Source organism: Puntigrus tetrazona, chromosome 19 (genome assembly GCF_018831695.1).
Source record: "Puntigrus tetrazona isolate hp1 chromosome 19, ASM1883169v1, whole genome shotgun sequence".
Taxonomy (NCBI): Eukaryota; Metazoa; Chordata; class Actinopteri; order Cypriniformes; family Cyprinidae; genus Puntigrus; species Puntigrus tetrazona.
Window position 1 is genome coordinate 13,646,805 of NC_056717.1, and position 12,413 is coordinate 13,659,217.

Sequence of the window (12,413 nt, forward strand, 5' to 3'; positions counted from 1 at the left end):
TCAAGGGACAAAGGGATTTATTAATTACTTTTTATTACAAAAGTTACATAACACGGCTGTATCAAGTCAGGGCTAAAGGCAAACAACGTTATGTGTGATAACATTAATTTCAGTTGCTTTTATTCCAATATGAATTAAACAAGCAGATTGCTAGGCATTTAAGTACTGCACTGTAACAGGTAGTGTTTTATTATTGTGATAATACAAAACATAGAGTCACAGGTAACATCGAGAAAACCAAAGACCTATGGATCATTTTAAAAAGTGCTTTCACAAAAATCTCTTTACAACAAATGGCACAATATTATTTTAACAAATGTATATCACAGTATATAACATTTTATATGTTATCTGGTTGATAAGCAAAACTAAAGCTGCTTTTATGTAAATTTTCACAACACTGGAGCCCTGTGAGAATTTAAGGAAACAGTGTTGTTACAGCTTTCTGAAAAAAAAAAAAAGTAATAAATAAAAAAATAAATAAAACAAATATGCTGTAGGCCAATACTTCATTAAAATATATATATATATTTTTAAACATATAAACTATAACTTTTTTTTAAAAGTTTATCTTTGGAGCAGCTAAAATGTTACTCTTTTATGTTAAAACAAAGAAAATACTTTCATGAAAGTAAACATGTATGTTGCATGTCAACATGTAATTTAAAGCATGCAAAACAACAGGAACCATTCAGTAATAAAACAGACGCACCTGAAAACGTGATTAAAGAGAACAAAGGCCTTTGAAAGTGAGCACAACAAACTAACAGAGTGGCAACAGCAGTGCAATTTCACTTCTATGGTCGCAATTCGATTTGTACTTTCCTATGAGAACCTACCACCATTCGGACTATTTCTAAGATAAAAATTTCTGTAAGTTTAAGAACAAAGCGTTGTATTTTTAACCTCAACCAGGTCAGAACCACTTAGTTTTTTTGTCCAGTGTGCATGCTTGTATTGAGAAACTGTTAAAAGAAGCACTTTTTTGACATTATAAAAGTCTTTTTTTTTGCGTGTGAGACCGAGACCACACGTAGTATGCATGAAAATGCACATGCACATAAATACATAACACATTATATACAAACAAAACTATTAAAAAGAATAAAACCTGCCAGTGTTGACCATAAAAAGTCTATATAATGTGAAATCTGGGGCCAGGGGTGGCGATGATGTCGCTGTAGGGCTCGTCCTGCCTGAGCTCCACTGCCTGCTGTTTCTTCAGCACGAGAAAGCTGTAGAACTTAGCAGCTGCTTGTTTCTTGTTGTTGTTTCTGCACAGCTCCAGCAAGCTGATGGATTCGGCTCCGGTCTTAGCAATGACTCTCTGCAGAAAGTAAAAAGTACTTGAATGCATAGAAAAGCAGGGAGTAAAATGATCTTGTTCATTAAGAAATGAAGAGTATGTTCAAACCTGTAAACCGTGAAGCATCTGCTGCGTCCTCTTGTTCCACCTTCTCTCCTCCTGATCCTGGTCTCCGCTTTGACCTTCCTCCTCCTTTTAAACACAAACTCAGAATTAAAGGAGATACATGATCTGAACCAGCAACCAGCGCTCAAATGGTCACATATGATAAATTACAATAACTGATCAATTAAAAGTCCTAATGAAAATACAAAAACATACAGAAGTTGGGCTTAAACAGCTGTGCTGTTATGATGCTTAGTGCTCCTTGATCCTAATTTGGGGTTGTTAAAGCTTCCTCACCTCCTCCTCCTCCTCCTCATCATCCTTCTTCTCTTTGCTCTTCTCTCCTATCAGATCGAGTTCAGGGATGAGTTGTGAGATGTTGCCTGGTTCCTCGGGTGGAAGGTCCACCTGCTGCATGGTCACATGCCGTGTGGACACAATGGAGGAACGATCATCCTCAAGCATCTGTGGGAAACAAAGGAAATTAGTGGGGAATTAGAAAAGCACAAACAGAGGGGTTCCAAAGCCCACACTAAAACGCTGCAATTTAAAATCTCACAGGTAAGGCAGGCTCTGTGTCCTGAGCTTTGCGCTTTTGTCCACGGGGTCCAGATGGAGGAGGCATGACGGATTCATCAAGGGTGGTGCGACTGCCCTCCATGGCTGAAGCCTGCAGAACACTGGGCTCCTCCAGGATGGTCTGGTCTGCAAAAAGCCGAACATGAGCACTCGTGACAAACTGGTAAACAACTGTTAAAAAAACGTATTACTTAAATCATGCACCTTGTGATCTATATAGTAGTTAGCAATATGAGTTATCCTCTCTTACCGATGATGTCTCTTTGCTGAGATAGAGCCTCTTCTCGTGGCACCTCAGGGTTCTCAAGGTCTTTGAGGAACTCATCTAAGCTGTCTGCTTCTCCACCCTTTCTTCTCTTCCTCAGTTCATCGGGCACCAGAGGGGTCAGGCAGCGTGTGAACATCTGCGCAGAGAGGTAGAGCTGGTCTTTGGACAGGTGATACTAGAGAAGATTTCTAATAAACTTGCTGTATAAATCGGTGCAGCAATTCAATTGGAAAAACACAGTTTAATGGCAAGACTACAAAAAACTGTCAAAATACGTTTTATTCAATTTCTGTGTATAATTATGAGTAAAACAGGGCCAAAACAGCCATATCCAAGGCCACTTATGTATTTTGTCTCACTAAAGCCTGTATTAATGTCTTACAGCTTGTTCCAGAGATCTGTCCTGACCTTGAGCAGTCTGCAGTTCCAGAGGGGCTGAGCTGGCAGAGAGAAAAGCTTCTCTACTCCTCCTGTTTCCTTCCACATCATCAGCTTCTTGGTGGGGGGAGCCAGGTCCAGAGTGGTGACAATGTCGGAGTAGTCGCTCAGCTGGGCACGGATGGTCTTACTGTCCAGCTCCTTCACACTGTCCACAATCAGCTTCCTCTTTCTTTTTGCTTTGGTTTCCTTCACTAATGATAGAAGAGTATAGTTTGGCTACAGGGCTTCAGACCAAAAAAATTGAGAAAGGAGCTATTGGCTTTAAAAAAAATAAATAAAATCACATAGTCGTAATACATTTTAATGTAGATGACCTGGGATTAACTAGCCTAAAAAAAGATTTTTTTAAAATAGAATAAATCAGATAAGTCTTTAATAATAAATAAGTCCCCCAAAATTACATGATTTACTGTTTAGATAAAAGTTTTCACACACACATACATACATAAAATGGCATTCCAGCTTTTAAAATTTTTATGGAAAGGGACAAGTGAAACATACTATTATATTAATTAAAAACATAAATATTGCTTACTTATTATCTTACAATAACTTATTTAAAATTTACAACTCTGTTTGCTGCATAAAAAACATGGGTCTATTATTAAAATTAATATTAATCTGAACATAAGATAGGCACACTGGAAATGCAAATTCACTCTCTGCCACAAGGTGGTGCTTTACAAGAAAAAAGCGGCTTCTCTGGGAAGACTGAACATAAAAATAAGTAAATTGAGTTTTTTATAGACCTGCAGGAGCCCTGTATTGGAGACAGACCTCAGTTTCCACATTTTTTATAAAGAAAATTCTACTGATCGCTTTTTACAGGTTTTTACAGCAAAATGTTCCTTTTTATATTTATTTTTCTAGCTGACTGATCAGCTTATGGATTTCCAATGGTTATTCACAGGTAACTGCATTATTATGTGGCATTTGTTGGAAAAAGCTTGCATTAAAAACGATTTTAAATAACAAGTATAATAATTTATATAATTAATTATAATATATATATTTATTTATATTTACATACTCAATATAAAACCATGTAATTATTTGGACAAAACCTAATACATGAAAGTCAGCTACACTATTTTACCATGGTGACATATTTAAAGCAGAAATGATACAATAAGTCACAATAATGACAGTTCAGGTGACATTTCTGTAAACTGGCCAACCTTTAATGTGTAACTGCAGTATTACTACCATTTCTCCGTCCTGGCTCACCTGTGATGTCGATGGGCTCCAAAGCAAAAGCCTCCTCCTCATTATGGACTAGAGTGGTCTGCTCAGTCTGGTCTGTCATGGTGGGCAGCTGCTCAACAGGACCAGAATCAGGACTGTCTGGGCCTCCTGCTGCTATTAAACCAAATGCAAAATGTTTTATTATTATGCAAAGCACCAAATTTGCAATACATCACGTTACACGCATTCCTACGTGAAAGGTTGTCAAAATCATCATCATCATCTCCACCGTGGTCTTGGGGCATCATCACACCCTCAGCGATGGCTGGAGGGTCATCAAAAATACCACCTCCGTTATTGAGCAGCTTGTCCACTGTAGAGACAGGAAGTAGCCAGCTCAGTCTCAAGATGCTTGTAAATGCGGCCTTAACTTACGGACGCCACTCTTACCCAGCATGCCTCCCTCTGTGCTTTCCATAGGGTTGTCTCCAAAGTCATCCTTGTATTGGTCATACTCTAGGTGACTGGGCTTGTCAGCAATCTGTCCGCTACTAGACTCTGACTCCAGCAGCAGGTTAGACGCAGACGCCCCGTGAATGATGTCCACTTCAAACGCACCTTCCTCTCGCATCATCTCTCGGTCATCCATCCCGAAATCAGCTGGTTAGAAAAAATGTATTGCGTATAAATTATCTACTGTACGAGGATAAATGGGATGTGTGTGCGTGATCCATTTAAAAATAAAAAAACAAGGCAAAACATGATAAATACACGAAGAGGATGTGTACATGCCATACCAAAGTCATTCTCCTGCAGTAGATTGAGATTTCCCACTTCTTCTCGCATGGTGATCTCCTCCACACGCGACTGATTCAGGGTGAACTGCTGAGCAACGTCAATGTCGCTGCAATCCACAACACAAAGAAGGGTCAACGCTAACTACATTCATACATTTAGCCTTTGATAGCTGTAAGGTGAAATCTGAACATACTCCAGGTCAGGGAGAGGCTGATCGAAGTCGTGAAATTCTTCGGGTAATGTGATGGCGTTGTAGGCAGCTTCACGGTTCTCCTCGGGCAGGTCGACCACACCTGTGTCAAACAGCCCACAATATATTATCTCTTGCGGTACAACAGGACCAACTTCTTATGTAGTCCAGCCACAACTCACCTGGGCGAAAAGCCATTTTAATCTTAATAAAAGCCTCATTGCAGTCTGCCAGCAGGTACTTGGCTTTTCTGTGGTAGATCCTCACTACGCCCAGGAGTAAGTGACCAGACGTACGCAGAGCCATTTTTACCTATCAAATTAACCAAATATTATAAATAAATGGAGCCGCTATAGAGCTGCTCAGTCATGATGTCAATTTGAAAGCCATCCCAGAAGGAATTTGTAATGCGATTTTCAGAAATGCGCTTTTTTGATTTATGAGTAAAAGAAGATCTGTGAGCACCACTGAAGAGATTTTCAGTTTGTTCGAAACGGTTTAAAATAGCTATGTTTACATCCACACAAATATTCTGATTATAATCAGATTTACCTGTCAAATGGGAAAAAAAGCCGAATGAGCTTGATCTGAATGAAATTTTGATTTGATTGATCTTTTTTTTTTTTTTCATTATTTGAAATAAACGTTGAAATTAAATAAAATACATGTACTAAATGTACTTTTGATGTACTAAAATAACAATTTAGAAATTAATCAAATAAATCAGGTTTATAATAAAAAATAATAAAAACATATAGACCTTAAAAAATGACAAAACAAAAAAATAAAAGCAAAATAAAAAAAATGAAAATACAAAAATAAAAACTATATTAGAATAATACAAAAAAAATCTCAATATTACAAAAATAACAGTAATGCAGACCTGAAACAAACCAAATGAAAAAATGAAGCATGCAAATGCCTAAATGAGTTGTCTTAATTGAATTAAAACAAAGTGAATCGGATTGCAATGATCAGGGTTCATATACACAGCTTACAGAATCTAAAAACCTGATTGGTTTCGTTTGAATTGTTGATAATTTGTGGATGTAAACATAACTAATCAAACCTCAAACTTGAAATCTAGGGTTCTGGATTATAAAATGAACAGCACTATTACTCTAAACAGGTCTGCAAAGCATTTTTAGCTCTGTCAAGTCATTTAAAAATGATAAAGAAAAAAACAAAAATGGAATCCACAAAAAAAACATGGACAAAAATAAACCTGAACAGCATGATTTCAAGAGAATCTATTAACCTTTGGAGAGATGATGCTCTCTACACTGCTCTCCAGATTGCACTCAAACACGTGTGCTTTAGTCAGCTTCTTATCCCAGTGGGCCGCCAACCAGATTTTGGCCAGCGGCCCACGTTTGCTGAGGACAAAGTGGGCGTAGAACATCGTCCCTGCACCTTCTCACACTGAGGTGGTGGGGGACGCTGTACCTGCAGAATAAAAAGTTTCAATGGCGTTAGGCATATATTATAGTTTAATGCCCCTAAAATGTTTCTATACAGCAGGTCCGTAGTATCAAAAAACTGCTGTTTGTTGAACCCAACCAATTCGGGAGATTTCTTTATAAAAACATCTTAAATTTTTAATGCACGTGATAGTCGGGTCTTTTAAATCGTTTAATAACTTATTTTTGTCATGTTATATAACCATGTTTCCAAGGATGTTCACTTTACTTTCACGTATTCTTTTGTTGCAGTACCTCTGAATTAAGTAATTCTACAACTGTAATTTGCATTCACGTTCTACGCATCTTTATTAAATCAGTTCGTATGTGTGTAATTAATAAAACTGTTTCAGTGAAAAAGTTTCGACTCAAAGAGGATTCATTCGTGAACTTGACGGTGCGTTTTCTCGCCTTGTTGGGTGCTCATCGTAAATGTTTAGGAAGACAACTTCGCAATTCTATTTGGTGAAACAAATTATAGCTTGCCTTAACATATAAAGAATTTGGTATACGTTAGATGTACTGCTTGAATGTTTGATGCAAAAACCGTACTAAGGTAGAAATGCATGCACTAACTTTTTTAAATGAATTAACTTACTAGAATTATTCTGTTAAAATAATTATCTAGATGTATGGTTTTCCAAAATAAGCCCTCAGTACATATATCAGATGGGTGTGTGACTGTAAGTGATGGCGGGGCCTGTGTGATGCGCACACTTGACCACACAGAGTCCGCGCACCCCGCTCTTCTATTAGTCAGCTCGTAATGGTGTTTTCAGAATATTAACAGTAATTATAGAATACTGTTACGTAATGTTATAGACAGGACATGCGTTTTGAAAGGCTGTAGCTAAAAAAAAAGAGCTAACAAGCTAACTTAACGGTCTTGCTGTCGCGAGATCAACATCTGCCTGGAATTTGTACTGCGGCGCGCCATGTGCGGGTTTTCCTCGTGCTTCGCAGGCGCAAAGACGCCGAACGCATTCTCCATTCACGAAGTCAGTGCAGGGCTAATTAGGACATTTTTAGTGATAACACAAAGAAGTGATAGCACACAGCGTCTGTCATTTGCCGCTGGTGTGGAGCGGGAGAATGGAATTTTCTAGCAAGTTGGATGACGAAATAGAATGGTTCTAATTCCAGTGCATGCAATTCAGTGCATTTTTATTTCTGCTTTCGCCGAAAGTACTTACGCGGAAGGGTCCTATCGTAGCTTTCCGTATTTAGCAACCGTATCTAGGGTACCTTTCTCACCCTCCACCCACCGTACAGTTTCACTAAAACAAACAAAATGGCGACGCCCCCCTCCCATCGCGAGCCTCTTTTAAAAAGAGCTGGATGTTAATGAGGGAAACTGATGCTTCACGCTGTTTGCATGGCAGAAATGGGCAGTTCGTGTACGGGAAAAATTGAAGGAATTAAAAAAAAATGTAACGTCGCATGGCTGTTTTTTTCCCCCAATTATGAATACCGTTTTGGTTAAGCTGGACAATTATTAGGCTGTAGTTGAGACAAACGCTCAGGCAAACATAAAAATGACTGAAATAACTTTCTCTGGAAGAACAAGTTGCTATTTTTATGCTAATATCAGTGATGATGAGAATGCTGACGTGAGATTTTTCTTGAAACCGAAAAAGCAAAATCAACGAAAAAAGTGGGCTATGTAAATATATAAAGTAGCTACCGAACGATTTGCGTTGATGAAAGAAAAAAAAAACATAATTTACACAGAACTGGGAAATCTTTACAATTACTCTCTTGGACTTGATGTAACACTGAAAAGATAACGTTGCAATACTGTAAGAAGACAAATTACGCTGTCATGGAGGCTGGAGTCTTCTTCAAAATTAGCGATTTTAATGTATAACCTTTAAAATTATAGATGACTTAGTTGAAATTCATGTCCAGAAAAACCTACATTCTAGCCATCAGATGGTGCTCACACTCCATCCTTGGAACGGAAAAGTTTGACGCTGCCACAGAATAACTCCTGGATGGATGAATTAAGCACTACGAATAAACATAAGTTTAATGTATCTTAATATCAGATGTAGATCCTTAGAATTTGTATAGTTTTACTCCTTTTCTTCCAATATGGTGGTGAACAAAACTTACATCAAGACATTAAAGCTACAAGCTATTAAAAACAACAACACACGCCATTTGTCACTAAGAAATGTGAACAGCCACATAACTTTTCCTTCATTTACTTCACCAGTGTCTCAGAACAGTGCAGTTTTTGGGTCAAATAAGGTTAAACGATAAAGCACCAGGATACAGTGTTCCACCATTAATGCCAAACTATGTCAGACTCGAATAGATTTGATGCAATTTATGTTATCGTGTAAAGGTACAGAACGACAAGGAATAAAGGTTTATTTATTGGCAGCAGAACAGTCTCGCTTTGAAAAAAATTGCAGCCTGTTAAGTTTATTTAGAAATAAATTTTAACTGTGCCAAGAAATGAAACCTGCTTGGCAGTTTACTGTTTTATACTATTTATTTATTTTACCTATTGCAACATAATTTGGAAGGAAGTTTATAGCAGAACAAAAAAAAAAAAAAAAAAAAACTGTGGCAGTTCTGTTTTATATATAAGTTTATATGCTGTAACTTTGTTTTGGAATATGTACAATTATAATAATTTTGTTGACCTTTTCAGATGCATGTATCTAGATAAAATGAGCAATTCTTTTGAAATTAAATATATTTGCAATGTATAATTTATTTATTTATCAAATAGAGCCAACACCTTGATGTAGAGTGAACCTCAGGTGAATGTGTTCTGCTGTTTGGTGCATATGAGCCATGCATGATGCCCTCTCGTTGTCCTTTGCTTTTAATGACAATAGCGCTACCTCTTAAAGTATTTTGCATAAATCACTGGTGCTTTGGGGAATGAATAGGGACAGTCATTTCCAGCATATTACCTTTAGGGTGAGGGGTTTCCTAGTCTGAGAATATGAATTTCCATTACTCCTCTATGACAACTGAATTGCTTACTTTTAATTGGAAATGATCATAACTCTCTTGTGAGCCTTACTGTGGAGGGCTTTGTCATGCATTTATTCTCATATGGCGCCCACAGTGTCGGCCCAGAATGAGACATCCATCAACCCTCAAGGCAGGAGACACTTGTTCTTCAGTGAGCGGAAAGGAAAGTGACCTTGAGCAACAATGGAAGAGAAACTTCTCTATCGCTGCTTCACCAAGTCTCTGCCCAGCCTTCATAATCAGTCATTTTGTTGAACTGTCTTTTAGCTGTCCTTTTGCAGGTCATGTCCTCCACCGGGGCTGGATGGGGCTGTCATTGTCACAGCTGAGGTTCGAGCGCAGTGTGCTTAATCAGGCCTCTAAGAATCTCATTAGCGCACGGATGCGGGCAGATGCAGACGAAAGACAGAAACACAGTCAAGACATCTGCACTCGCTCTCTTGAGTAACCATGAGTGCATTTGCAATCTGAATCTGCAGCCAGTGGGAAATGAGAACAACAGTGTGGGATCTGCTGTAGACGCGCAGGAATGGCATGCCAGAGATGGAAACTCATGACTGAGTGCTTTCCTCTACACAGCAGAGCAAGGGAAAGGTGTTAAAGGGACAGTTCCCCCAGCAAAATTTAAATTACTCATGTTCCCAACCCGACATTCAGTGCGGAACATGAAATTAAGAAATATAAAGACAGTGCTGGTCTTACTTTCTTCAGAGAAAGATATTTAGAAAAAAAAATCCATCTCTGAGTCTAATGGGATAGTTTTCCCCAAAAATATAAATTCCATCATCACTCACTCAACCTCAAGTTGTTCCTCAAACCGAACACTTGAATCTTTGGTAACCCAACAGTTGATTGACCTCATTGACTTCTGTATTTTCTTTCCACACTATGAAAGTCATAACTCATACTTTTCCAAAATATCTTTATGTTTAACAGAAGAAAGACTCTCATACATGTTGTGGGTGAGTAAATGATTTCATGTTTGGGCAAACCAGCCCTTACTGCAAGTTAATGTTTGCCCGAAGATGAAAAAGTTTAAAATAAGTAATTTTCTTACATGTATTTTCACTTCACAAGACATTAATTTATCCACAGACATGGATTATTTAAATGTTTGTTTTTTTTAAAGCATGTTTATTGGAAACACACATGAAATTACGCAGTATACTACTAAATATCAGAGTATTTCTTTTTGTCTTCCAGTTAGCAATAAATAAATAAATAAGAAATAAAAAAACACCCTCCCCACCATTTATTAAAATGTTTAATTTTCATTTTTGGCAAAAGTATCAAACCCAAAATCTCTGGAAAAGTATAATTAAAGTCTTTTCTAATACTAAATTCTAGGACATCTCTGGGCCTACAGTGTCTGCAATTGCAAAGCCTGTAACTCTATCCTTCACAGCCTCATTTCCATCTGTGTTAAATTCAATATGGTGTTTATCCTGACTACGGTCTATTTACCAAGTGCAAAGAATCTGCCCAAATATTGTTGAACAAATCATTCAGTGCTGAATTTCCAGCTTTGTAAGCATAAGTAGAATGTAGGAACCATTTCCTCCAATGGTCACTATACTATACTATACTCCCGGTGCTTTTGGGACATGCAGCCCAGACTGATTTTGTGGCCATCAAGTATTTATTTTGAGAAAAGAACAAAATAAAAAACAAAAGGACAATTGGTTCAGGAATCTGCTATTGCAGCTGCTTCTTTCACAAACAGGTCAAGGCAAAATATGCTCTCCGGTATATATGATAGAAAGGGTGAATGAAACGTGATTTACGGCTAAAGTAAATAAGTGCTGGAGCCTGTCTCGGTTATCACACTCAGTCCTTCTCTTTGTACTCTAAGCTCTCTCTCTCTCTGCCTGTGATTCTGTTATCCCCTTCAGTGTCCGGCTTTAAAGTGCTATGCTAGGAGCACTACAAAACGCTGCTGTGTCATCTCCCAGTTTACTGTGGCAAAAGGAGAACTTTTACCAGTAACCTTGATCTCACTATTGGCGTGAAATGATGTAGAAAGAGAAAAATTGCTGGGTCGTCTCAAAGAGAATTTGCGCTTGAAGCTGTTGTGATATAAACGTGTCCGTGGTGAGATGAAAGGGTGGACGTGAACCTCAGCTCTACTGTGACAGAAGACTGCTGGATTATACTACTGCGTCTTCGTATTCTGAAGTGGCTTTCCGTTAGGTTGGTGAGTTTATACTGAAGGGTTGTATGGAGGGAGTGCTAAAAACTGGTGAGGGTGATGATGGTTGTCAAGCGCTTTGAATTTTGATGACCATCACACATTCTATCCCCAAACGTGTGCATTTTATTTAGCATTTTATCTTTTAAAGAATATGCTGGGGAGTTGATTAAAAGTTTTTTCAATTATTAATTTTGGCATTTGGACTTTTTATTACGGATACAGTACAGGTGGGAGGGAGATAGGTTCGGGAAAATGTTTTTGTTAATAATAATAAAGACTTCAGCACTGATATCAGCATGCAATTCATTGTCTCACTCCCTCAGTTCCACCTTGTTTGAATACTTGTCGTACTGGAATTGGCCTTACATTCATCGCTATGTAAGGTTCAGTATCTCAAGGTCTGTCTTGTGTCAGGAATGTACACCTTCAAGAACAGAGCGCTTCATGAGTTTGTTTCATCTGTTCTCTTTCATCTTCCTCTCAGACAGCAGGGACAAACCTATATTCTATAATCTTACCTTGATTCATGTTTTTTTTTCTCTCGATACAATAATACTGTAGTGAATTTGCAGACAAAGGGAAAAAAATGAGTCACCAACTTTTGCATTGTCACACGAAAATAACTGTTAAGCCTATGAAGCGCAACACAGATGCATACAAAATAAATATGTGCAATTTTTTCTCATTCTCAAAGATGGATTTTATGGTTTACATTAGAATTGACAGAAAGATTCATTTGGTTGGTTGGCCCTGCTGGAACGGATGACATGCTGATAAACCTATTATGTGGGCATGAATCGTTTTCTTTTTTTTTTAAACCTTTAAAAAGTAGCTGTGTTCTGACAAAAATAATCTACAAAAGAAACAAAAATGGAAGCATTCAGGTCATATACTTA

General features: G+C 37.8%; 1 protein-coding gene across 4 annotated transcripts; it reads right to left on the reverse strand.

The window, feature by feature from the left end:
• Positions 1–16: 16 nt before the first annotated feature.
• On the reverse strand, positions 17–7,680 carry rad21b (RAD21 cohesin complex component b). 4 transcript variants are annotated; one of them, XM_043217661.1, is made up of 14 exons: positions 7,526–7,680; positions 6,131–6,318; positions 5,055–5,184; positions 4,876–4,975; positions 4,682–4,788; positions 4,335–4,544; positions 4,138–4,257; positions 3,927–4,055; positions 2,667–2,890; positions 2,241–2,394; positions 1,971–2,116; positions 1,709–1,876; positions 1,415–1,495; positions 17–1,327 (listed from the first exon to the last, which is right to left on the reverse strand). In XM_043217661.1, exons 2-14 carry the CDS (start codon positions 6,272–6,274, stop codon positions 1,136–1,138), a joined length of 1,905 nt encoding a protein of 634 aa, XP_043073596.1. In that variant the 5' UTR covers positions 6,275–6,318; positions 7,526–7,680; the 3' UTR covers positions 17–1,135. The 4 variants fall into 4 exon arrangements, with proteins under 4 accessions (XP_043073596.1, XP_043073595.1, XP_043073594.1 ...); XM_043217660.1 differs by having other exon boundaries at positions 1,415–1,498; XM_043217659.1 differs by having other exon boundaries at positions 3,927–4,058.
• Between the last annotated feature and the right edge of the window lie 4,733 nt (positions 7,681–12,413).